The 27856-nt window shown below is 41.4% G+C and overlaps 2 protein-coding genes across 3 annotated transcripts in view; one reads left to right on the plus strand and one right to left on the minus strand.

Moving 5' to 3' along the window:
• Positions 1 to 622: 622 nt before the first annotated feature.
• MPZL3 (myelin protein zero like 3) lies at positions 623 to 27755 on the minus strand. Of its 2 annotated transcripts, XM_055548238.1 has the most exons (6): positions 27620 to 27755; positions 14198 to 14364; positions 10492 to 10702; positions 8044 to 8209; positions 6205 to 6265; positions 623 to 3463 (listed from the first exon to the last, which is right to left on the minus strand). In XM_055548238.1, the coding sequence occupies exons 1-6, from the start codon at positions 27690 to 27692 to the stop codon at positions 3437 to 3439; spliced, it is 705 nt and encodes a 234-aa protein (XP_055404213.1). In that variant the 5' UTR covers positions 27693 to 27755; the 3' UTR covers positions 623 to 3436. The 2 variants fall into 2 exon arrangements, with proteins under 2 accessions (XP_055404213.1, XP_055404214.1); XM_055548239.1 differs by lacking the exon at positions 8044 to 8209.
• Positions 27652 to 27856, plus strand: part of LOC129628765 (T-cell surface glycoprotein CD3 epsilon chain) — a 75112-nt gene continuing 74907 nt past the window's right edge. Inside the window, exon 1 of the mRNA XM_055548246.1 lies at positions 27652 to 27749. The gene's annotated coding sequence lies outside the window, so the exon portion shown is untranslated. The remainder of the gene's footprint in view (positions 27750 to 27856) is intronic.

Raw genomic sequence — 27856 nt, forward strand, 5'->3', positions numbered from 1 at the left:
GCTTCCAAAGGTATGCCTGTCCCGTCCTCCAACTCACCACTGAGGCATGTCAGTCTCCCCTGACCATGTGACATCAGCATTTCTAGCATACAAGAAGCATTTTATTCCTCAGAGAATACCCCGGGTGACTTGGACATCCTAGATTAAAAACTCAAAGCTTTGAATCAAGGTATCTTTTGCTTTCAAGTCACCACTTCAAAATAAGTGTTTTCGGTATACACACCTTCAATCTTGCCTGCATTTGTTTGACTTACACATGGGCATACTTGTTTTTTGAAACTTGTTCTGTATTGTTTGACAAGTTGTTGAATGCTTGCTCTTCTCCAGGACTATGTCTCATGGTTCTTGAGAATGGGTATGCCGGTAAGCCAGCAACTGAGCAAATACCCCCAATGTGGTCTATTTTAAACTACCAATATTTTAACAATTGTTAAAAATTCCTAAAAATTTAACAATCAGCTCTTAAGGTGTGAGCTGGCTCCAGCACACCTCTGAATCGATGTAGATTTTTGCTGGGGTACGGCTCAGAGATGAATGGTTACTGGGTGCCGAAAATCATAAACCACCTCCCTTCTCTTTCACATGATGGCTCTAGTCTTATATGTACACACACACCAAAAAGTAGCCAGAAAGTGCAAAGAAGTTTATTGACTATGATGTGGTAAAGATCTCAAGAGTTACAACGTCTGTGCATATGACCCAATGGTGCATATCCTCCTACAAAAATTAACAAACAAGAAACAAAGTGAAATGCAGCAGGTAACAGTCCAACACTAGAGTCAAAAGGACGGAGTTGCCTCTTCTAGCAGCAAAGTTTTAATTGTGCAATTAAATGAGAGTCTTGTGCCACACCTTATTGGTCTTCTTACAACTCCTGTTTGGAATCATAACCGAGTAACACACAAGAACATGCAGTCTCAGGATTTGGCCACCAGAATTTTTTCTAAACAAGGACATGAAACATTCCCTCGTGAAGCACAGAGCCCAGTTAAAGGGCTGCAGAGAATGTGCCCCCCAAGAAGCTTGAGGTACCAGGTCACATGGGAAACACAAAACATTTTATAAGTTCACATTTGGTAACAGAATTAAGAGCTCAGTGCACAAAACTCATAAAAGCAATGTAGCCACAAGTAAAGACTTCAGCAGCCAAAAGAAAAATTCTGAAAGGCTTTTAACCCCCTCTGAAGGTTCAGAATTCAATTCCGTTTCTAGACAAGGCTGATCTCCATAAAGTGTGATAAGAACTCACAGAGAAGCAAAATGAAAAAAATAAAAAGAGAGAGTAGCACCTTAGAAAATATTAAAACAGTAAGTTAAAAAAAAACAAAACACTTTATCTTCCTTTCATCCTTAAAAGGCAGGTATCCAAACACTGCTTTGTGCTTCTCTGAAGAAAAAAAAAAGCTGTAACTCAGACCCCAATAAAAGGGCTGAAGAAGGAGACTGAGAGCAACCTTAAGACTGTGATGTGACCACAAATCCATGGAGCAGACTAGTGGTCAACTTACTCTCCTACCCTGAAGGATTTCATCATTTGGTCACTTAAAAAGGAAGGGACTGATTCAAACCATGATCAAGGCTACAAAATAACATGACCAGGCATTCACACAGCACTATTTACCTAAATTGATAAACATATCCCGCTGGATGAATCCTTATAACATGCCTGAAAGGAAACTGCCAGAAAACTCAGTTAAAACTGGTCCTTTATTGAATGGGATATAACTTTTACCTGGATTCCTGTAACATCATCTCTTTCTCAAAGAATAAGGACCCACAAGAAGTCTATCTCACAACTAGATCTCTATCTTTTAAATGTCCTAGAGCCCAAATTATCTACTCTTGTTGCTCAAACTGTTTTCCTTTCTGCCTTGAGGTGTCAGACTAGACTGTCTCACTAGATTGGCCCCAGACAACCGCATACTTTACAAGTAGCCCAAGACTGTAAGACTTAACCACTGTAGATGCAGACTGACAATCTTGCTTCCGCCTCTTCTTTCTTATATGATCAGAGGTAAATCGTAACATCTATTAACTAATCAGACTTTCTCATTAATGGACTAGATTAACATAAAAGGCCAGGCCAAATCTATGAGACAGAATAACCTAAATTTTTAAAAATAGATCTTGGCGAAAAAATATAAAAGTGATTTTTGTACAGCATACAGTGCATTGTGCTATAATATGGAAACCTCCTGAGTCACTAGCAAAGAATCACAGAAAGGGGCTATCCTGTTAAAAGAATCAAATTATGAGAGACATTTTTTGTCTCTCATAATTAAGAAGCAAATTCTATCCCTCTATTACAGAGGACTAGACAGTCAACCCTTCCTGATATGTCATACATATTTCTTAATGGCTTATAGAAAATCCCATGTAAATTAATATTTGAAATAATGTGGTGCAATAGAATGGAGGAACTTGATAGAAAGTGTCGAGAGAACAGAAGAAGGAACTATAAGTTGTGTACACCCTCACTTCCTTATCTCAAATATTATGCAAAAAAGGATTTATAAATACCTTCTTTAACTCATATTTTCTGCATTTTAGAAGAAAATTTTTAAGAACAGCATAGGTTAAAAGATGATTTCATTGCAAATAACTGGTAAAGTTATTCTACTTATCCCCACTAAAAACCCTATGAAGAGTTTTTCTTGCCTCTGATCTGAAAGGTCAAGAAGGAAACCATAAACCACTCAGCTGTAAGTAAAATAACAAATTGCACCTAGTGAGAAAAAGAAGGGAACCCCTCCATCTCAGCATTTCTTAATTGTAAATTGTTGACACTTTAATACTTTAGAAACTCAGTCAAATAAACCACTGACTCCCAATCCCACCATCTCTAAAAAACTGGGGTTATACACTCCAAGCCTCCCAAACACAACTGATGATGAGATAATTAAACCAATGAGTATATGCTGTAGGCTAACTCACAGCTGAAAATATTCATGGAGCAAAAAACAAAGAATATCCCCCCAAAACATTTTGTCCAGGAGCACATCAGGAAGCTCTAAGATCCATTTCATTAAATACATATATATGCGTGTGTGTGTGTGTGTGTGTGTGTGTTTCAGCAATGTGGCCAACATCTAGGATTCTCCCTCATAAAAACTGGAAGAAAACATGTAATACATTCAAGAGCAAAGACTAAACAAAAAGTTATCTACTTAGGAAAAGAATTCCTTCATTCAATTAGAGTATAAGTTATTAACAGGGGTAGTTATGAGTCTCTTCTGAGAGTTTTTGAACAGTTTATAAATACAAAAAGAATATTTCTTCAATAAATAAGTCACTCCTAAAGTCTTTACTGATGACTTCCAGGATTCTCCACCATTATTGTCCAAGCCAGCTCCACTTCTCTAGGAGGCTTTAGCTGCCAGTGGAATGGAACATTTTCTGTTGTTAGGCGACTCTTCTTCTATCATGCAAACTTCCATCAATATGTCTCTTCATAGTCTGAATCCTGGAAAGGAAAGAATAGTAGTTGTGGTGTGTATATGAAGTACATGCCACAGTCAGAATTCAGGTAAAGACCATACGGAAGGGCCCCCCAGATGGAACTCAGCTAGGGGCTTCATTAACAGTAAAATGGCACTGACTCAATCCACCTAAATTTACTAAGTATTTCAAATTTAATATATCCAAACTCAGCTCCCGATCTTCTGCCTAAAACTTGTTCCAGCCACAGGCTTGTACATATTAGAAAATGGCAACTCTATTCTACCATTTGCTCAGGTCAAGAACTTTGGATTTATCCTTAACTTTTGTTCACAGACACATGCAACTCATCAAGAAGTCCTTCTGGCTTTACCTACAAACTATAACCAGAGAACAACCACTTCTCACCATCCCCACTACCACCATCTTGGTCCAGATCAACACCCTTTTCCCTCACCTCCATTATTGCTAAAGTCTCCTAAATGGACTGTGTTTCTGTCATGGTCCCTCACCACCTGTTTTCAACACAGAAGCCAGAATGACATTTTTAGCACTTAAATCAGTTCAGAGTTCTCTTTGCAAAAACCTCCAGTGGATTCTGTTTCAGTAAGATTGAAAGTCTAGGTCATTACAGTCATGCAATGTTCTGTAAGATATGATGTTATCTCTCTGAAGAAATGTTATTTGCCTTGCTCTCTTCATTCCTGCCACACTGGCCTCCATGCTGTTCCTAGAACATGCCAATCATGGCCACTCCCCAGGGTCTTTGCACCATTTCCTCTGCCTAGAATAATGCTCCTCCATGGTAGCCATGTCTCTTGCTTCTTGTTTTAGATGTCTATTTAAATAGTGTCTCAATGAGGATGCCCCCAACCATCCTATTTTTTTTGGCCACAGCATGTGGCTTATGGGATCTTAGTTCTCCAACCAGGGATTGAACCTGGTCCACAACAGTGAAGGTGTCTAGTCCTAACCACTAGGACCACTAGGGAATTTCCCCAACCATCCTATTCAGTACCATACCCCCTTATCTAGCCATTCCATCTCCTCTTCCTATTTTATTTTTTCTCTATAGCATGAAGCACTATCTGAGACACTATGGGAAATGGGGAAACAGTGGAAACAGTGTCAGACTTTATTTTTTTGGGCTCCAAAATCACTGCAGATGGTGACTGCAGCCATGAAATTAAAAGACGCTTACTCCTTGGAAGGTAAGTTATGTCCAACCTAGATAGCATATTCAAAAGCAGAGACATTACTTTGCCAACAAAGGTCCGTCTAGTCAAGACTATGGTTTTTCCAGTGGTCATGTATGGATGTGAGAGTTGGACTGTGAAGAAGGCTGAGCGCCGAAGAATTGATGCTTTTGAACTGTGGTGTTGGAGAAGACTCTTGAGAGTCCCTTGGACTGCAAGGAGATCCAACCAGTCCATTCTGAAGGAGATCAGTCCTGGGATTTCTTAGGAAGGAATGATGCTAAAGCTGAAACTCCAGTACTCAGGCGAAGAGCTGACTCATTGGAAAAGACTCTGATGCTGGGAGGGATTGGGGGCAGGAGAAGGGGACAACAGAGGATGAGATGGCTGGATGGCATCACTGACTTGATGGACGTGAGTCTCAGTGAACTCCGGGAGTTGGTGATGGACAGGAAGGCCTGGCGTGCTGCGATTCATGGGGTCGCAAACAGTCGGACACGACGAAGCAACTGATCTGAACTGAACTGAACATTTCAACTGTGTCCTGGAGGATGAGACATAACTAGCAATGTTGTGTAGTTTCAGGTGTACAGCAAAGTGATTCTTTTTCTTTTTAATTTTTATCTTATATTGGAATATAGTTGATTAACAATGCTGTATTAGTTTCAGAAAAATGATTCTTTTTCCTCTTTAAGTTCTTATTTTATCTTGGAATATAGTTGATTAAAAATGTTGTGTTAGTTTCAGGACATTAGCTTATTTTGTTTTATCAAAATATTCAAATCCCAAAGGGTTTTAATTAGATTTTATCCACTGGCACTATCCACCTTTCTCTCATCAGAGAAGCCACTTATAATACGCAAGTACATGAGAGAAAGAGAAACAAAGAACACTGCAATGAGTAATTGGGCTGTAGTCATCTGGCCAAGTGCTGAGCTTAGCAGTAAGTACAAAGAAGGCTCCAGCTTAAACCCTGAAATGACAGGTATACTTCATATTAGATCATGAGTTGCTTTTGACCTGTTTCCAACAGTACCACATCAGAAAGCCTCTCCTCCTAGGATCCTGGGGCAGCCACGCAAGCCTACCAGTCACAGCAAGTGCTTTCCGCAATTTCAATCAAAACTCAAGCCTTCCAACATGGGTATTTCTTATGGACAAAACAATCAAGTCATCTAAACGGTGATATCACTCTAATTTCCTGGGAAAAACTGAGGCTCAGCAGAAAAGCTCAGTTCCACTGGCTTTAGGTTGAGCCAGTTCAGCCAGCTCTCCCAGTATGACCTTAGCAACACAGGACACTCCTCTTTCAGGATGCTCCCTGTCAGCAGAGGCTGCCTACACAGTCCCCTTCCCTAACCTAAGGACACCACTCAGTGCCCACAAGACAGAAAATAAAATAGTGGTTAGAACTGGGAAGGGTCCCCTGAGACTAAAATGCTCTGGGCAAAGACCTTGGTTCATACTTTGCTGTAGACCTACCTGCATGTCCCCTGCTTCTCTGAGGACAAAGGATTACCTTAATTAAGCAGGAAAATAAAGCATGAACAGTGAAATGGCATGGGCTTACCACACACTCAGCACAACGAACACAGAGCTTCGCCATGCAGTCATCCCCCTCCTGGTCAGTGCTGTAGAAAGAGGACAGACCAAATATGGACAGTCACCATCCTCGGTAGTGACTGTTAAGAGGACAAGTATTGAAGTCAGATGGGTGTAGTTTTAAATTCCAGTTCTGCCACTTACTAACAGGGTGACTGGGCAAATTATTTAAGCTCCAGGAGCCTGTTTCCTCATCTACAAAATGCAGGTATTACCAGCTACACTTAAAGGATGGTGGTGAGGTGTATATGCAAAATAAGCACATGTAAATCATGGACCACAGTGCTTGGCACATAGTAAGTGCTCAATAAATAAGAGCTAGTGGCAACTGTTCATTTAGAAATATACTCAGCATCAACCATGTCTGGGCACTGTCCCTTGAGCTCATGATTTCCTGAGGGTGAAAGACCCATTAGAACGTAACAAGTATGTCACAATACAATGTGAGAAATGTTTTCACAGAGTTAAAATCAAACTGTTGCAGCAGCAAAGGGGAGAGAGAGATTAGTTTACCCTGAAAGAGTCAGGGAAATCCAAGAGAAGGAGAAGCTGCAGCAGGGTCTTGGAAGATAAGGAAGAGTTTTCCAGGCAAACAAGGGAAGGAGGGAGGGGAATCCAGGTGAGAGGGAAAGCACATTGAAAAAACATTTTTTTAATATCTAAATAGGGCTTCCTTGGTGGTCTAGTGGTTAAGAATCTGCCTTGCAATGCCAGGGACACCAGTTCAGTCCCTGGTCTGGGAAGATGCCACATGCTGTGAGGCAACTAGGCCCACGTGCTACAACTACTGAGCCTACACTCTAGAGCCCATGCTCTGCAACAGCAGAAGCCACCACAGTGAGAAGCCCGTGCACCACTGCTAGAGAGTAGCCCCCGCTGGTTGCAACTAGAGAAAGCCTGTGCACAGCAACAAAGACCCAGAGCAACCAAATAAATAAATAATTATTTTTAAAGATCTAAATGAGTATACTAGGTTTGGAGAAGGAAACAGCTCACTGGAACCAATGAGAAGAAATAGCAAGAAACAATGTGATTCAGGCTTAGATCATAAGGAGGTCTTATTAGACCATACTTAGAAATAGACATTTTAGTTATTTTTTACCAAGAGTTCTTTGCCTTGTGGGAGGCCACAGATTCCTTTAAAGGGGACTCTTACTCCCATTATATAAATGTGTACATGCATACACATACACAGAGAAAGATTTTAGACTCTCTCAAAGTAAGATTTTTCTCCCAAGGTTCCAAGCCCCTGAAATTGACAATGGAGAATCAACAGAGTTTTATGTAGACTTTTGCTACCTTTTTTTTTTTTTTAGTGGATTTGTTCTTAGGGAAAATACTGGATCACACCTGCTCACCTGCTTTTGATAATCAGAATCCAGTTAACCTCTTTGGGCATTTGCTGACCAAGAATAGTGCTCGCTTATTTAAATTATGTTGCCCTCCATGGCTGTTCTAAAGCCTCCCTCACTGCTCAGGCATTTCTTTCAGCTTGGTGCCAAAATAAGGAAAAGGAAAAAATAATTGACTTGGTGATTTCCTGTTCATTTGGAAAGAATAAGAGATTCATTTCAGAATTTACCCTCTGAACCACAGCACTGTACAATCTTATTTCCAAAAAAAGAGACTAGGACCATGCTATTAACTCCTCTATCTCTTTCTCTCCAAATTAATATCCACAAATTTCCCTTTCAGCAGAACTGAGGTCAGCCTGGAAGAAAGGAAGGCATGGATACAGAGGTCTGGTGCTGTCCAGAAAGCACGGCTCAGAAGAGGGTTGACGGCTCAGGACTGCAACTGGACTTACTCATCTGAAACCTCAATAGACGACTTCTTATAGCCAGACTTGCTCCTCTTCTTCAGCCCTGCAGACTTCCTTCCCATTCGCACCAGTAGCAGAATAACCACTACAGTTGAGGGAATGAAGACAAGAATGGAAAGAAGGGCCACAGAGGACAGCATCGTGCCAAAACCTGAAGGAGGAAAAGAGAAGGTAAAAGAGAGGGATGTGCAAAGTGCTTCCTATGACATGAGATAGTCTTACTTTTGCTCCAGTTTCCTTCTGATTACAAAAGGAATGAATTCATGGTAGAAACACTAGAAAACACACAAAAATACAAAGGATTAAAATTTACCCATAATCTGGATACCTAGGATCAACATGTCAGTATCTATCTGTTCACTCTTCTTTCTAGGAGTATGTGTCTCTGTTTTATGTTTTGGGGTTTTGGCCACGAGGCAGGTGGGATCTTAGCTCCCCTGACAGGGATGGAAAACACACCCCCAGCGTTGGAAGATGAAGTCTTAACCACTGGACCACCAGGGTAATCCCCAGGAGTATGTGGGTATGAGTGGGAATACAGGGAGGAGACTATATGTTCAGAAGTGTAGACCATACTTTACATACTTTTTCTAACCTCTTTTTTATTTACCATATAAATATTTTCCATAAATATTCCATCCATGTGTGATTTTTTTCCATTTTATTTTTTTTTTTCATTGGAGTATAATTGGTGGCTTCCTTGGTGATTCAGATGGTAAAGAGTCCACCTGCAGTCCAGGAGACTCGGGTTCAATCCCTGGGTCGGGAAGATCCCCTGGAGAAGGAAATGGCAACTTTCCCAAGTATTCTTGCCTGGAGAATCCCATGGACAGAGGAGACTGGCAGGCTACAGTCCATGGGGTCACAAAGAGTCAGATACGACTGAGTGACTAACACACACATGATTTCTTTACAATGGTGTGCTAGTTTCTGCTGTGCAACAGTGTGAATCAGCTGTGTGTCCATATTTCCCTCCCCTCTGAGCCCCCCTCCCTCCTCCAGGCCATCAGTGCCAAACTGGGCTCCCTGTGCCCCACAGCACTTTCCCACTAGCTGTCTATTTTGCCCGTGGTGTGCGCATGTGTCAGCGCCACTCTTCCAGTTCACCCCACCCTCTCCTGCTCCCACTGTGTCCACAAAGTCCGTTCTCCAAGTCTGCATCTCTTTTCCTGCCCTGCAAATAGCTTCATCAGTCCAACTGTGACTTTTTTTTAAGGGCTGCATGCCCTTCACTTCAGTAATGTCCGACTCTGTGCGACCCCATAGATGGCAGCCCACCAGGCTCCCCCGTCCCTGGGATTCTCCAGGCAAGAACACTGGAGTGGTTTGCCATTTCCTTCTCCAATGCATGAAAGTGAAAAGTGAAAGTGAAGTCACTCAGTCATGTCCGACTCTTAGCGACCCCATGGAGTGCAGCCCACCAGGCTCCTCCATCCATGGGCTTTTCCAGGCAAGAGTACTGGAGTGGGGTGCCATTGCCTTCTCCAAAGGGCTGCATAGTATTCTGCATATTGAATAATTTATTAAATCAATCAGCTAACGCTGGATATTCAAGTTGTTTCCAATTCTTTGAATCTATGAGTTATGTAGTGATGATCATCCTTGTATATAAACGTTCATACTTAGTTCTATTTTTTAAAACAGTTTAAGATGGAATTGCTGGATCAAAGGATATATAATTTTAAGGTACCTGATTTATACTATCAAACAGTCTGCCAGAAAAACTATACCAGTATCTACTCCCACCAGCAGTATGAATGTGCCCATGTCTTTTAAATCTATGAGTTGTTCTAAAAAAATAAAGAGAAAGGGAAGGGGGAGACAGAGACATACAGAAAGATTTGAGAAATGACAAGGTAGCTATAATGAACCATAATGCAGGTCTCTATCTCTAAATCTTTGGTTCAAATCCAAATAAGGACTAGAATGACCACTCAATAGTCACCAGGGAATGGTGGAAGAAAAAAGGTCAGTCCTTATCCCACTCATGTTTCACACCGAATGCAAACAGCTGCTCTTTGCAACAGAAAAGAAATGTGCAGCCTCCATATTTAAAGGAGGTACCCTTTCAAGACTCAGGCAAAAACACAGTCTCATAACTGAGGGTATGAACATATTAGGGAAACCAGAATGACATGTTTCACACAGATAGCAACCCTCCATTTACTCAGGGGTTTGCATTACATTCCACAAGACTCTAGTCACCTGAAATGAAAATTTAAAGAAGAATCATGGTGAAACTGATGATATTTGGAAAAAAAAAAAAAAAGCTTTAGTTTGCAAAATACAGAACTCATCTTCAAAGACAATTCAAGATGGCAGAATGTTCTGATAAAGATAAGGTAAGTTCTGCTTATCACTGATCTCTCCACAAACCACCACAGAAGTCCCAGAGCACTCACTGCAGCACAAGGTTGGTGGCAGTTAGCTTACCTCGTTCTGTGACTGTCAGCTCTGTCGCTGGAATATTATGGTGCACGTCTGGGGGGTTTTTCACAGCACAGCTGAATGTCCCATTGTCCTTCATGGTAGGATTGCTTATGCTTATGGATGCATCCCCTTTGTACACATCTCCAACCCAGGATATCCGATCCCGAAAAGTGCCCGCTGTGGTCGGGTACTGGAAAGACTGATAATGAAAAATCTAGGAAAGCAACACCATGAGAAAAAAAAAAAAGAGTTAATATGGAAAATGCAATGAAACATAAAGCTAAGTAGGTCCAAAATAAAATACAAATGTATAATGGGTTTTCCCAGTTGGACAATTTTTTCTTACGCTTTGTTCACTTCTGTACTATAGGTTTAAAAGACAGGGTTATGAAACTTGTCCCCAAAACAGTCCTAATGAAAGAATCCAAGGATTCTGATTCTCAAACCTCTTCTCCCCAAAGTACTAAAGTAGTAGGTCTCACCTAGGGGCAATTTTACCCTCAAGACATTTGGCACCATCTGGAGATATTGTTTGTTGTACTACTGGTATCTGGAGGGTAAAGGCCAGGGGATATTGCTGAAAATCCTGCAGTGCATAGGCTAGCCCCCCACAACAAAGAATTATCTGGATCAAAGTGCCAATAGTGCCAAAGTCGATAAATCCTATCCTAAAGCAGCACCTACTATCATATGGTACTTCATAGGGTGCGATCAATCTCTACACATTCACTCATCTGACCTTCACAACAACACTGAACTATCCACGGGGCAGATGGGGAAACAAGGCCAAAAACAGAAAATTAAGTGAGTTACTCAAAGGCACACAACGAATAAGTGGGAAAGGGGAGATTTTTCATTTATCCTCAAAATCACCAAGAGACTATAACATAAGCCTCTCTCAAGTCATCTATCTTGGAAATTAATAAAACCCCAAGTCAGATGTGTGATTTGTACTCAATGAATATACACTGAATTAAAACAACACTGCTTCAGACTGGTGATCACATACCTAATTGCCAAAAAACACCTCATTACACCTGATGGTAAGTTGGGCAGGCCTTACAATACAATATCATCTTTCTCTCTTTTGCAAGACTCTAGCCTTTCCTCGTTCTTTTCTTACTTGGTATCCTCCCCACTAAGGAGCCCAGGCTTTTACAAACACTGCATTGCCCAATTTTGAAAAGCAATTTCCCAGAGAAGACACTAAATCACTTCCTGGTTCAGGCATTCATTCAATGAATACTTGTTGCACACCTACTACATGCCCTTAGTCACTGTGTTTAGCAAAATGATACAGTGGGATTAGGGCAGGAATTTACCAGCTAGTGGGAAATACAGATATTAGTAAACAATATCTGTTTACTAATTGATTTACACAGCTGGAACACTCTTTGAGTGTTCCAAAGAGGGAGGTAAAGAATACCTATCACAGATTATCAGCATTAGCATAAAAGGGTTTAAAACTCCTTATTGACAAAACAATTTTTGTTCAGAAAACAAAGATCATGGCATCTGGTCCCATCACTTCATGGCAAATAGATGGAGAAACAGTGGAAACAGTGGCAGACTATTTGGGGGGTTCCAAAATCACTGCAGATGGTGATTGCAGCCATGAAATTAAAAGACACTTACTCCTTGGAAGAAAAGTTATGACCAACTTAGACAGCATATTAAAAAGTAGAGACATTACTTTGCCAACAAAGGTCCATCTAGTCAAGGCTATGGTTTTTCCAGTAGTCATGTATGGATGTGAGAGTTGGACTATAAAGAAAGCTGAGTGCTGAAGAATTGATGCTTTTGAACTGTGGTGTTGGAGAAGACTCTTGAGAGTCCCTTGGACTGCAAGGAGAGCCAATCAGTCCATCCTAAAGGAGATTAGTCCTGAGTGTTCATTGGAAGGACTGATGCTGAAGCTGAAACTCCAATACTTTGGCCACCTGATGAGAAGAGCTGACTCATTTGAAAAGACCCTGATGCTGGGAAAGATTGAAGGCAAGCGGAGAAGGGGACAACAGAGGATGAGATGGTTGGATGGCATCACCGACTCAATGGACATGAGTTTGAGTAAACTCTGGGAGTTGGTAATGGACAGGGAGGCCTGGTGTGCTGCAGTCCATGGGGTCACAAATTGTTGGACATGACTGAGTGACTGAACTGAACTGACTAACAAAACAAAGCCTGCTGTGAATCTTCAAGATTAATCTAACCTGTAAATTTCCAGTTAAGCTAGTGATATTCAAATCCTGTTATCTGATTAGTTTGATAGAATCCTGACTGAGCACATAACTACAACATAGCATAATGCAAACTTTAAGGGTCCAATAATTCCAGCTTGGGTGTGTTTGCTGATTTCCTGACTAGCCTGACAAAAAGCAGCACCATATGAGAACTGCTGCTTGCATTTCAGGTTTCTACCCCTAGAAAATCCCCATTGTTTATTCTGTCCTACTTTTGGCCAAGGAAGAAGAGTCATATAAAGCCAGCCATAGTTTCCTGCCCACTCAAAATAAAGTGACCTATTTTAAGTCTAAAGAAAAAGGGACTGCAAATACAGCCTTGCTTCCCTCACTGGAGCCACCGTCACCAGAACAACCTACCGAGACACCTACTGAGGCTACTGGGAGATGCTACATGGCATTCAATAATGGCTCCTAAAACAAAATCCAAAGCTTACACATTAAAATCAAAGAGGAAGTACTTCCAGTGAAGGAAATAGGATAACAAATGAAGGATACTTTCAAAAACACAATCTTACATACCGCTATGACATTCACATTCTTAATAAAATGTATCCTGACCTAGGATGTTGCTGGAAGCACACAGAGAAAGTATTTTTTAATAGCATTGCAATCTTCAATTAGATATCCACAATGGATTTGGGCCATAAATGTGTTTTATATGTGTGATTAAAATATATTGCTTCTAATATTTCAAGACCAAATGTCACCAACAGCATCTGTCATCAACATAAGGTGCCACCACTTCCTTCAAAGGGAGCTATGTAAATCAATGCAGATGTTTATACACTGGAGAAGATGCCAAGATAAATCTACACAGTACTGATATGCAAACAGATACACCCACAGAGATGACCTCACATGACAGGAAATGAGCAGTATTAAGTGAAAGGATGTCTAAGACTGGGACCTATAGAATTTTTCTATCCAACAGCCTGGAGGTACCCTTTTTGTACAACAAATCTGAAACTCAAGCTAGGAAGCCAAGCAAAATGAAACAACAAAGGGGAAACAAAATTAAACCACATTTCCTCTGAGTTTCTGACTGGTTTTTTCCTATAGCATATTTGCAAGATTCTTATGTAAAAGAAAAAGCCCTCCATGACCAAAAATGGCTGTCATACAGAGTAGAAGCTCATCTCCTTCTATTTAATAGAAGCTCATCTTCTATTTGAAGATGAGAAGGCCTAAAGTATGCCTGTGACTTAAAATAAAAGGGTTCCGGAGTTGTTGACCACAGAAAGCTCAAGGAAAGAGCCTTAAAAGTATACACTTACTGGGATTTCCCTGGTGGTCTAGTGGTTAAGAATCCACGTTGCAACACAGGGGACGTGGGTTCTATCCCTGGTTGGGAAACTAAGACCCCATGTGCTGCGGGGCAACTAAGACCACGTGCCACAACTAAAGAGCCCATGTGAGTCAACACAGCCACATAAATAAATGTTGTAAAAATTAAAGTATACACTTACTGATTCCGTGCGACTGCTGCTCGGAGGTCTGTATGTCCAGTCTATGGTGAGTTTGTCTGTGATAGAAGAGGATGACTTGAAGGTGCATCTCAACTTGATATTTTCTCCAACATAACCCCGGATGTGGGCATCCGCTTTAATCTCCAGGGAAAAGATGACATAAACACCTAATCAAAGTAAGCCCAAATTTTAAAAATGTGTGCATTGGATGGAATACATAGATGTGAGTGAACAACACAGAAGCAGTAGGTATCATTTTTAGGTCTCTCATCAAAAAGCCATGGGAATAAACATCTTCTCAGGCAGGCCCAAAAGGATAAGGAGTAGATATCTACATTAATTAACAGTGGGGTGGTGGTTCATCATTTTACGAAATGAAGTCATAGAATGAAAGTCTGGGTAAAAATTTTAAACCTGGTCATACCAGCATTTTTCTAAGACTTGTGGTTAAATTAATGATAATGAAGCATGTCAGCCCACAGAAGGCTAAAAGGCAATGCCACCCACTCCCTTGACACACTTACACTGCAGGAGTATGACAACTATTGTATCTGAGGGATTTACCCCAAATACAGTTCAGCTGTTCACCTAAAGCTATCACTGTCCCAACCACCAGCAGAAATAAGAATTGGAATTTTTTTCAAAGAATTTTATAAATCTACCTCAAGGTTCTATCTGCTTTTGTTTTGTTTTTCCCTTTCTTAAAGCTGGTTAATGAAATAGATGGGGAAACAGTGGAAACAGTATCAGACTTTATTTTTTGGGGCTCCAAAATCACTGCAGATGGTGACTGCAGCCACGAAATTAAAAGACGCTTACTCCTTGGAAGGAAAGTTATGACCAACCTAGATAGCATATTCAAAAGCAGAGACATTACTTTGCCAACAAAGGTCCATCTAGTCAAGACTATGGTTTTTCCAGTGGTCATTTATGGATGTGAGAGTTGGACTGTGAAGAAGGCTGAGCGCCAAAGAATTGATGCTTTTGAACTGTGGTGTTGGAGAAGACTCTTGAGAGTCCTTTGGACCTCAAGGAGATCCAACCAGTCCATTCTAAAGGAGATCAGCCCTGGGTGTTCTTTGGAATGATGCTAAAGCTGAAACTCCAGTACTTTGGCCACCTCAGGCGAAGAGTTGACTCATTGGAAAAGACTCTGATGCTGGGAGGGATTGGGGACAGGAGGAGAAGGGGACGACAGAGGATGAGATGGCTGGATGGCATCACTGACTAGATGGACGTGAGTTTGAGTGAACTCCGGGAGATGGTGATAGACAGGGAGGCCTGGCATGCTGCGATTCATGGGGTCGCAAAGAGTTGGACATGACTGAGCGACTGATCTGAATCTGAATGAATCACATATCCATTAAAAGTAAATCAGGAGCAGGAAAAAGTTTACTAAATTTGCAATTTAATGCATTTTTTTTTTGGCTTGGTAAGGTTCTTTTTATTTATTTTTATTGGAGGATAATTGCTTTACAATGTTGTGTTCATTTCTGCTGCACAACAACATGATTCAGCTGTAAGTATACATGTATCCCCTCCCTCTTGCGCCTCCTCCCACCCCCATCCCCCATCTCATCTCTCTAGGTCATTACAGAGCTTAGTATTCTGTGCTGTACAGCTGCTTCCCACTAGCTATCTACTTTACGCATGGCAGCGTATATATGTCAGTGTTACTCATGTCAATTTGTCCCACCCTCTCCTTCCCCCGCCGTGTCCACAAGTGCATTCTCTGCGTCACTATTTCTGCCCTGCAAATCTGTTCATCAGTACCATTTTTCTAGATTCCAAATATATGTTAATATATGATATTTTTTTCTCTTTCTGACTTACCTGACTCTGCATGGCAGCCTCTAGGCAATTTAATGCATTTTAAAATGTAAAAATAAGATATGATTTTAAAACTCTCTAGAGACTTCCTCTGTCCAAAACCACCCCCATAGATCCAACTCTGAAACCCTGTCTCCCCTAAAATAGTTGGCACTTTCTTTGGACAATTCCCTCTACTTTCAGAGAACAGTAGTAGAAATTTTTCTCTCCCACTAGAGAGCCACTTTTTAGGAAAGTAAGCCACTAGCAGTTTGTTTTTCCTGCTTCCTTCTCCACCATAATGAGCTATGATTCATCTGGCAGGCCAAAGGCAAAGAGAGCTGCAAGGTTTCAAAAGAGAACAAACCCATACACCATCTTGAAAACCAGCAGTCCCTCTGGTTGAGACAGTATACAAATCCCAGCCCTATCAACTGCTGACTCTGTGGTCTTCATATTTGATTTCTTCAGCTTCTTGTTCTGGTAGGAATGAGAATAATAACACTTACCTTAGTAGGTAACTGTGAGAAATGTTTGAATTAAAACAGGTGCCACGCTAAGAAGCCTACCTAACCCAGAGTAAGTGATCAATGCGCATTAACTAGCTTAATCATCCTTATTGCCAACTCTTTAGTTCTATCCTTAACCACCTCAGAAATGCAGAGGATACCACCCTAATGCCAGAAAGTGAAGAGGAACTAAAGAGCCTCTTGATGAGGGTGAAAGAGAAGAGTGAAAAGGATGACTTAAAACTAAATATTCAAAAAACTAAGACCATGGCATCTGGTCCCATCACTTCATGGCAAACAGGTGGGGGAAAAATGGAAACAGTGACAGACTTTATTTTCTTGGCTTCCAAAATCACTAAGGACAGTGACTTCAGCCATGAAATTAAAAGACACCTGTCCCTTGGAAGAAAAACTATGATAAACCTAGACACCATACCAAAAAACAGAGACATCCCTTTGCAACAAAGATCCATATAGTCAATGCTATGGTTTATCTAGTAGTCATGTAGGGATGTGAGAGTTGGACCAAAAAGAAGGCCTAGAGAAAAAAAAAGAAGAAGACTGAGCACCAAAGAGTTGATGCTTTTGAACTGTGGTTCTATAGAAGGCTCTTCAGAGTCCCTTGGACAGTAAGGAGATCAAACCAGTAAATCCTAAAGGAAATCAACCCTGAATATTCATTGGATGGACTGATGCTGAAGCTCCAATACTTTGGCCACCTGATATGAGAAGCTGACTCATTGCATGAGCCCCTGGTGCTGGGAAAGACTGAGGACAGGAGGAGAAGGGGGTGACCGAGAATGAGATGGTTGGATGGCATCATCAATTCAATGGACATGAATTTGAGCAAACTCCAGGAGATGGTGAAGGACAGGAAAGCTTGGCATGCTGCAGTCCATGGGTTGCAAAGAGTTGGACACAACTTAGCAACTGAACTGAACTTGTGCTCTCAACCTTTCTTATCACAGACATACTTATGAGTCATCCATTCCACCGCCTTTACCTCTGCTGCTTTTAATCACGTTTCTCTCTCCTCTCTGGATAATCCAGTCTGTTCACATTCCTCTTAAAAGGAGGAGACCAAGACTAAGCTCACAAGACCAAGACTAAGCCCATCCCCAAAATGAGGACTATTTCTGGCTCATCTAAAACATCCTGACTTTGCCATGCTAAACTTGTCATTCCTCCCATGCCTTTGCAAATGCTGCTACTTTGTCTGGAAAGACTTGATCCTTCAAAACCTAGTCGCTCCTAAGCCCTCACTCCTGATCCAAGATACAGGGTCTCTGTACTAAAGATACAGCTCTAAAAACTGGAAAGCAGAAATAAATAATAAACAGATAATCTACATTCTCCTCATATCCTTTATATATTTGGATTGGCCAAAAAGGTCACTCAGGTTTTACATAAGAACTTATGGAAAAACCCAAACAAACTTTTTGACCAGCCCACTATCTTTATCTTAAAACATAAGAATACCAGAGAGATTTTAAAGTTTGGATTTAGAATTAGACAGACTTGAACTTGAGTTCTAGCCCAGCTACTTTCTGCCTGTGAAATCTTGATTATAGTTACCTAACCTGTTCCAGACTCAACTTTCTCACTCTAAGTGGGAATAAAAAAAAAGACCTACTTCACTGAGTCACTGGGAGGATCTAATAAGATTAAAGAAGGTAACACATAAAATGTTTAGCATAGAACCTGAAATTGAAACTTTCAATAAATGCTATTATCATTAAAATGAACACCACAAAGATTCAAAAACCTTCAGGAATTTTCTATAACATAAAATATAACATAAAATCTAAATAGTGCCAATCTGGCCTCCTTCTGCTACTGTACCCACTACCCATCCCATTCCCTTCACTATGCCCAAAATGTCCTACCATTTCCCAAATTTACTATATCCTTCATGCCACTGTGACTTTCATTGACTATGTCTTTGTCTAGAATGCTCTCCCCATCCCTACCAAACCTGCCTGGGTTGTTCCCACAACACCACATCCCCCACACCCTTCAAAACTCAGCTCAAATATCAGCTCCCTTACAATGCCCTCCCAAGTTCTCTGATGCAGTTTATTATTTTTTTCAATTTTCACATAATATTTAGCATATAGTGCTACTCAAGCACATATACCACTGTCTGTACTCAATTTGTAAAGATAATTTCCTCCATTAAATAGAAGTAACTTAAGGGCAAAATTCAGAGGAAGAGAAGCAAAGAGAGACTGACAGAAAGAGGTGGACAGGTCACCAAAGTTCTCATCTAGCAACAAAGTGTGCTTATTAGTCCCTCACTCTCCTCCTTTCCCATTTTTATAGTATTTTCAACATTTTTAAGCCTCCTAGACACCTATCTTTCCTTTGCACTGATTCAGGAAAAACAGCCTAAATGACCACTTCTAGACTATAGCTGGTATCTACTGAAGGAAAAAAATCACACCGTTGCACAAATAGTTACCATAAGAAACTCATGAATTCCATCACAGCTAAGCCTTTAATGAGGCAAGATGACATTTTTTTTTAATTATCTAGATTTTTTTTTTTTTTTTTTTTTTTGACACACTGCACAGCATGTGGGATCTTAGTTCCCTGACCAGGGATCAAACACACACTCCCTGCCCAGAGTCTTAAGCACTGGACCACCAGGGAAGTCCAAAGTTATGACGACTCTTTAACCAGCCTTGGTCAGCTCCTCTGACTTCTCAAACTTTGCCATTCTCTTTTATCCCCTGTACAACCTATAAACACCTCATTCTCAAAAGAAAACATCTCTCTTCTTCAAGAAACTTGAAGCAATACAAACTGCTTAGTCACACACCTTCCTGTGTCTGTACCCATGCCTACCTCCAATCTGAAAGGGTGTGGTGTCCCTTTTTCTATGCAAGGTCAAGCCCTTCTTCTCTGCCTGAATTCCTCCCTTCCAAGCCCTGCTCCAGAAAAAACAAACAAAAACAAAAACCCTCTCAATATCTTCAGCTTACCCCTTTCAAGAAGGGCTGTCTCTTCCCTCAGCCTCTAAAAACATAGGAGTCTCTCTCATCTAGAAAAACAAATATATAACTATTGTTACAGTATTACAGTTTCCTTAAGCCTGTCATACTATTCATTACCAACCACTGCCCTCTCTTTCCTAAGCCAAGTTTGGGCAAGAGTTCTCTACATCTAACATCTCCCTTTCTTTCCTGCCTATCCACTCCTGGACCCCTACAGCACAACCTGGACTCCACTACCACTTTTAATAAAAGGTAGTATTATCTTAAACCTGAAAAATCCAAGGGATCAAAACTGACTTTTCTCTCCTGACTTTACTGGCTCCCTCTGCAAGAGTGACCATTTGCTCCATGACCTTCTCTGTCTCAAAGTTTCCTGGATGATACTCTCACTCATTCAATCATTCTTCAAACATAGATTTATTGAGCATCTGTTTTGTGCCACCCTCTGAGTTTGAGATTAAATGTGAACAAAGTACATATACTCCCTATTTTGGAGTTTAAAATGCAGCAGAAGGGGACTTCCCTGGTGGTCCAATGGCTACAACTCCACACTCTGGGGTTTGATCCCTGATCACCCCACTCCAGTACTTTTGCCTGGAAAATCCCATGGACAGAGGAGCCTGGTAGGCTGCAGTCCATGGGGTCACTAAGAGTCAGACACGACTGAGCAAGTTCACTTTCACTTTTCACTTTCATGCTTTGGAGAAGGAAATGGCAACCCACTCCAGTGTTCTTGCCTGGAGAATCCCAGGGACCAGGAGCTTGGTGGGCTGCCGTTTATGGGGTCAGACAGAGTCGGACACGACTTTAGTGACTTAGCAGCAGCAGCAGCAGCAGGAAACTAGATCCCACGAGCTGCAACAAAAGATCTCACATGCTACAACTAAGACCAAGTATAGCCAAATAAACAAATTTTTTTTAAATGTAGCAGAAGTTCAATATACTAATCAAATAATCATAAAGACAAATGTATAATTACAAACTCTGATAAGCACTACATGGAAAAGACAAAGAGAGTGCTATGAGAACTATATCAGTTATGACAGGGGAGTAGGGAGTGGTTAACGAAAGTTTCCCTGAAAAGGTTACTTTTGGGTTGAGTTCTGAAGGAAGGGTAACAACGTGAGGAGACTGGGAACATTCCAGGCAGAGAATTCTGCATATGCAAAGGTCCTGTGCCAGAAAGAGGACAGTCAGTCAGGGAACAGAAAGAAAAGCAGAATGGCAACAACACAAAAGCACAAGAGAGAAGAAGGAGACGTGACTAGGAGGTAAGCAGAAACCAGATTAGGGTCCTTATTCTCCGAGTAATGGGAAGTCGTGCTTTCAAAGTGGAAAATACTTAAGTATGGGACGGAAGTGAGAAGGGGCATGATGAAGTTTGCATTTTTAAAACTTCACTCTAGGGAAGACACTTAGAGTGAGCCAAGAGTATATATAAAGAAATAACCTAAGAAGCTACTTAAATAGTCAAAGGGGGAAATAAGGAAAGCTTGAACTAACTTGGTGGCAGTGGACGTGGAGAGAACTCAGAAGACAACAGTACTTACAACGTAAAACCAGCAAGAGCTGGTGACAGGTCATATGTGAAATGTTTGGGGAAAAGAAATATCAAGGGTAACTCCCAAGTTTATGTCTTGGTGATACCATTCACTGACACAGGGAAGACTAGAAAAGTACCAGGCTCAGCAGGAAAGAAAATGAGTTTGATTTTGGATAAGTTTAAGGTGACTTTGAGATATCCAAGGGATAATATCAGGGGGTTGGGGGTGGGGAGGCAGTTGATTTAAGGCAGGGGTCAGCAAACTATGGACCATGGGCCAAATCTAGCCCACATCAAGCTTTTTTTAATCATCAATTTGCTTTATTTATTAGGATTGCAAAATGGTTATATTCTATACTATTCTCTACATTCTTTTTTAAAAACTTTTATTGTTGATTTACAATGTTACAATGTGCTAGTTTCTGCTGTACAGCAAAGCGAATCAGTTATACATATCAGATCAGATCAGTCGCTCAGTCGTGTCCGACTCTTTGCGACCCCATGAACCGCAGCACGCCAGGCCTCCCTGTCCATCACCAACTCCCGGAGTTCACTCAGACTCACGTCCATCGAGTCAGTGATGCCATCCAGCCATCTCATCCTCTGTCGTCCCCTTCTCCTCCTGCCCCCAATCCCTCCCAGCATCAGAGTCTTTTCCAATGAGTCAACTCTTCGCATGAGGTGGCCAAAGTACTGGAGTTTCAGCTTTAGCATCATTCCTTCCAAAGAATACCCAGGGCTGATCTCCCTCAGAATGGACTGGTTGGATCTCCTTGCAGGTATCTATTTTTTTAGATTCTTTTCCCACATAGGTCATTACAGAATATTTAATAGATTCCCCCGTGATACCCAGTAGATCCTTATTAGTTATCTATTTTATATATAGTAGTGTGTATCATAACATCTTTTTATAGATAAATTTTTATTCAAACACAGCCAGCTCCATTTATTTATGTATTGTGTAGGGATCCCTTTGTGCTACTCCAACAAAATTGAATAGTTGCAACAGAGATTATGTAGCCTACAAAGCCTAAAATACTATCTGGCCCTTTACAAAAGTTTGCCAATCCTGGTTTATACCAAAGAAGAAATATGGATTAGAGCTATAAAATCAGAATCTCATTAGTCTCCCTCCAACCAAATCGCCACACTGTGTTACATATACATACACATGTACACACTCCACTTCTCTGAGAGTTTCTATCAAATTTATTTCTAAGGCTCCTTTGTTCCTACCCCATCTCTTAAACATTGGTGTTGCTCAGAATTCACCCTGAGCCCAGGGTCCTTCTTTCAACATGTTCTCTTTAGACAACCTTATCCAGTTTTACAGATTTCACAACCACCAATGGGCTAATGATTCCCCAAAGTATGTCGCTTGCCATGACCTGCCTCTGAGTGTCCAACTATTACAGGATATACTCACTTGACTATCACCACCACAGGACTCTAACCTGAAGGCAGTGAACTCTCGCTTGTTACCAGCTCAATACCCATTCCTTTCCTCATCTCCTTTCCTCACGATACCCAGATTTTCTCGGGATATCCACCTTTCCCACATAGCCCAAGAGCTTGCAGGCCTCTGTCAGGGTCCAGGCAGGAAACAGAAGGCAGAGTCAGCTAAGACTTTAAAAAGTGTATGGGCCACTTTTCAGAGGGACTTTTCTCAGGGTCAGGGTCAGGTCTAACTCTTATCCGTCTTTCTCAGGGTCAGATCCCCAACGAAGGCACAAAGTCTTTACCACTCCAGTCCTGAGGGGCAAAGGGAGGAAATGGTGTTACTGCAGCCTGGTAAGAGGTGGATGTGTGGGCCATTTGACAGAAGCTGTAGCCACAGTAGAACACAGCCACTATCAACCATGGCACCATGACAGGGAGGGAGTATGGAAGAAAACTGTCTTTCTCCTCCTGCCTTCCAATCTCCTGCCGATGCCTCCCATTGACCAAACCTAATTGGAAGCCAGAGGATGGGAGCCTGGATGATGCAGTTTATAGGTTAGCTTTCCGAGGAGTAGGAAAAACAGAGAAGAAAAGTGAATGGATTTGGTGAGAGAAGAGCAAACTAAGAATAAATAGACCCTACTCCCAGCTTCCCCGGTGGCTCAGAGGTTAAAGCGTCTGCCTGCAATGTGGGAAACCTGGGTTCGATCCCTCGGTTGGGAAGATCCCCTGGAGAAGGAAATGGCAATCCACTCCAGTATTCTTGCCTGGAGAATCCCATGGATGGAGGAGCCTGGTGGGCTACAGTCCACAGGGTCGCAAAGAGTCGGACACGACTGAGTGACTTAACTTTCACTTTAACTTTCACTCCCAGCTCTGGATGGTGCCTCAGACTGGCCTAAACCAATCATTACATCCAGAGGTGTGCTGGTGAAAAACTAAAAATAGAAAACCCAAGCGTGTAGGGTTTCACAGTTTTCTGTGGTACAGATACTCCCACCATGGCCATTTTCAAGCTACAAATGCAAAGTCTGTGAATGCTGAGTTAGGAAGACACGTGCATGATCAACTCTTGAAAGCCAGTAGGAACTAGATCCAGCACACCATCCTCCTGACCACAGAGATATATCTGGGGTCAACATGGGATTTAGGTTAATCTAATCACATTTGTTTGGAAAATTACTTAATACCGCCATCCCTTGTTTATGTTTCTATGTCTGGAATTTTTCCTTACTCTCTTTCTCTATTGTTGTTGTGTTAGTAGTTCAGTCCTGTCCAACTCTTGGTGATCCCATGGATTGTAGCCCACCAGGCTCCTCTGTCCATGGGGTAGCCAGTCCCTTCTCCAGGGGATCTTCCCAACCCAGGGAGCGAACCTGGGTCTCCTGCATTGCAGGCAGATTCTTACCATTTGAGCCAGCAAGGAAGCTCCATTTTCTATTCTTCAAGATCTAACTCTTATCTGTCTTTCAAGATTTAATTTTTGAGACACCTCCAGTAAGTCTTCCCTGTATCGTCTTAGCAGATTAAGGGCACCTCCTCTGTGATGTCATGGTTTCTAGTGCATTTTGCTCTTAGTACTAGATTCTAAAATAATCTGTTGACTTGTCTGTCTTATTCAATAGATCCTAAACTCATCCAAATGGAACCTAGCATATTATGGATGCTCAGTAATATTTATTCAATGGAAAAAACCCAAGAGTTTCCTTTTACAAAACGAAAATTGCTATAAAGTAAGCATAAAAATGACAAGTTCTGAGCAAATTTTGATTACTTAATTATAGTAAGCACACCTTCAATAAAACTACCTACTAGAAACTTCTTTCTTCTTTATATAAACTCCATATTCATGAACATAATTTTGCAACAAAGCAATCAATATGTAAAGTCACTTTCAGTTCAGTTCAGTCACTCAGTCGTGTCCAACTCTTTGCGACCCCATGAATTGCAGCACGCCAGGCCTTACTGAACTTAAGCAGGTCTTCAATGTATAGTTACAGAAAAGTAACCATCTTATCCATGGTGAACTAAACAAACCTACACTAACATTTAGTTCCCCTGGAGGAGAAGGTAGAAAGCCTGAAAGGAGGCATGAGGAAAGTTTCTGGGAAGTCAGTAACAACCTGCATCCTGATTTTGGCTCTGGTTAGCTAACCAGGCATGCTCAGTTTCTCAAAATTCACTAAGCTGTACACTTATGACAAGGGCAATTTCCTCTACATGTTTTACTGAAATTAAAAGTATTCTAAAATCACTGGATATAAAATAATTCATCTCTTCCACTCAAAAAAAAAAATGAGAAAAAAAATAAATCCAAAGTTACCTTCATTCAGAAACTTTCACCCTAGGCCTAATGTGCTAATGGATATTTATCTTTTCCCCAGAAAGAAAAGGGTTTTCCAGGTGGTACTAGTGGCAAAGAAATTGCCTGCCAGTGCAGGAGACATGAGATGCTGATTCAATCTCTGGGTTGGGAAGATCCCCAGGAGGAAGGCATGGCAATCCACTCCAGTATTCTTGCCTGGAAAATCCCATGGAGAGGAGCCTGGCATGCTACAGCCCATAGGATTCCAGAGTCGGACATGACTGAAGTGACTTAGGACACATGCAGAGGGAAAAGCATTTTGCGGTAAAAATAGCCAACAACAGAAGTAATATATAAATTAAAAAAATTTTTTAATCTGGGAAGAAAACAAGAAAATCATATTTAAGCATACGTAATTTTATACATGGAAGAAATGGGGGGAAATTACAAAACTCCCAATTTTATACACCCAATTTTCCAAAATACAAATCTGTGAAACTTTGATTCATAAAATTGTACACTTAGATGGAAAAGAGAAAAGGATTAAGCTCTAGGAGTCTTAATCCACTGGTTCTACATATTTGGGCTTCCTTGGTGGCTCAGACAGTAAAGAATCCGCCTGCCAAGCAGGAGACTTCGGTTCAGTCTCTGAGTCGGGAAGATGCACTGGAGAAGGAAATGGCAACCCACTCCAGTATTCTTGCCTGGAGAATCCCATAGACAGAGGAGCCTGGTAGGCTATTACAGTCCATGGGGTCGCAAACAGTCGAACACGACCAAGCAACTAAACATCAACAACAAAAACATGAAAAGGCAAGGCAAATAACTTGGAATGAAACCAAAGTCTATTACCTTATAGACTCAAAAGTAAGAACTCCCAAAAATAGATGAACCTTGAAAACACACTAAGTGGAAAAAAAAAAAACCTAGTTACAAAAGAACACATATTGTACAAGTCCAATTCTATGAAATATCCAGAATAGGCAACCACAGCAGTAGAAAATAAATTGGTGTTTGCCAGGACCAGAGGAGTGGGAAGAATAAGGCATGACTGTTAATGACTATGCAGTTTCTCTTTGAGATGATGCAAATGTTATAAAATTGTCATAATAATTGCACAACTGTAAACAATACACTTTATTTTTCTTTTTTGGCTGCACTGCACAGCATGCAGAATCTGAGTTCCCTACTGTGCTCGTGCTCAGTTGTGTTCAACCCTTTGTGATCCTATGGGCTTTAGCCCACCAGGCTCCTCTGTCCATGGGATTTTCCAGACAAGAATGCTGGAGTGGGGTGCCATTTCCTCCTCCAAGGGATCTTCCCAACCCAGGGATAGAACTTGAGCCTTGCGTCTCCTGCACTGCAGGTAGATTCTTTAGCACTGAACCACCACCAGAGACCAAACCCCTGCCACCTGCAGTGGAAGCAAGGAATCCTAACCACTGGACCACCCCCAAATTCCCTGAATGGCACACTTCAAATAGGTAAATCATTTGGCACATTAACTATATAACTATATCTCAATAAATCTGTTTTGGTTTTTCTTTTTTTTTTTCAAGGCAAAAGATAAATCAACAAGTATATACAGATCATAAACTCAACTTTGAACGCTTGGATTTTTTTGGCCTGCTGAATTGATGGATGTTTTTTAATGTGAAATGACTTCAAGTTTGTGAAATCACCCACTATTTCTAGAATTTTTTTTTTCAATAGGGTAATATTTGAACATTTGTGTGAGAGAGAAAAAGAGGGAGACAGGAAACCAGGATTATTTAGAGTGACAGCAATTCAGCCTAAATAGTATATTGCAAAATAATTTAGCTGAAAAGCTGGGAGGGATCAGGGAGTGTCCTGGCGGCATAAATACTAGTCATCATCAAATAAATAAAAACTCCCTAGCCCTACCTGCTGAGACTTACAACACCTGAAGCCTTTATGTCAAAGGTCCTCTTCAGAAATTCCCACAGGGAAATGTTTTACAAAGTTAACAATTCACTCTAATGCTAGCTCTACTAACATATGATTTCCTGGGGAAGACAAACACATACATACACAAAAATCCAGGAAATAATTGCACCCTAGATGAAGGGAATTAGGTTGACTGAAATTTATGCAACTTGAAAACTGCATGAAAGCAAAACTTACCCAAATTTTAATATTATGTCATAGAGTGAATATTAACTGATATTTAATTAAAATTTTAACAGAATTGACATTCCCTATCTTCTTTTAAAAAAAAAAGAAACTTATTAAAATACTAAAGCAGTTGCTTTTCCTCAACAAATGCATCACTATCACGAGATCAAAGCACATCCTTTCTGCGGCTAATAAATGTTTTACTTCCTAGGCCCTGACAATCTCTTACAAAAAATAAAATTGCCAACAATCATGAATTTACTGCCCCAAAATTACTGGGACAAACTGCTGAAGACTAGAACTGTTCTCTCCTAAGCAGGGGATAAGGCCCACAAAACCACAGCCGAGTCAACCGTTGATAACTCATCACGAGATAATGCCAGGTGCCCCCCAAAATCAGTGCCCTCCGTGTTTCTATCAAGTCGCGCCCTCGCCCCAATACAAGAGTCACGTAAGGTGGTCGAGCTCTCAGGGGCTCGGGAAAACACTGACAAGCAACCGACTCCCCGCTCAGTGGGTGGTAATTCCGAGAACATCCCCCGCCACGGCCTCCCGCTTACTTCCTTCCTTCCCAGAAGCTCAGTGGGGACTTTCCTCAGACCCCCCACCGGAACCGGAAAAGCGACCATCTTCCCTGAGCCCCCGGCCGGAAGTGTAAGTCGAGCCCGCCGCCGGCTCACTCACCCTGGAAGAACAAGACACCCAGCAGTGGGCACAGAGCGCAGCCACGGCTTCCAGGAACCCCGCTCTGCTGCATCCCGACAGGTCTCCAGAAGTTTGCACACCTTGTTTACGGCTCCCGATAACCACACAGGTAACACCGGAAGTGACGCTTGGGCGGGAGGCCGCGAGAAGACCTAAAATGGCGATTTAAGTTGCCATAGCAACGTGGCTTCTTTCCAGAGCCACACCTGGACTTGC

This window comes from Bubalus kerabau, chromosome 15 (genome assembly GCF_029407905.1).
Source record: "Bubalus kerabau isolate K-KA32 ecotype Philippines breed swamp buffalo chromosome 15, PCC_UOA_SB_1v2, whole genome shotgun sequence".
NCBI lineage: Eukaryota > Metazoa > Chordata > Mammalia > Artiodactyla > Bovidae > Bubalus > Bubalus kerabau.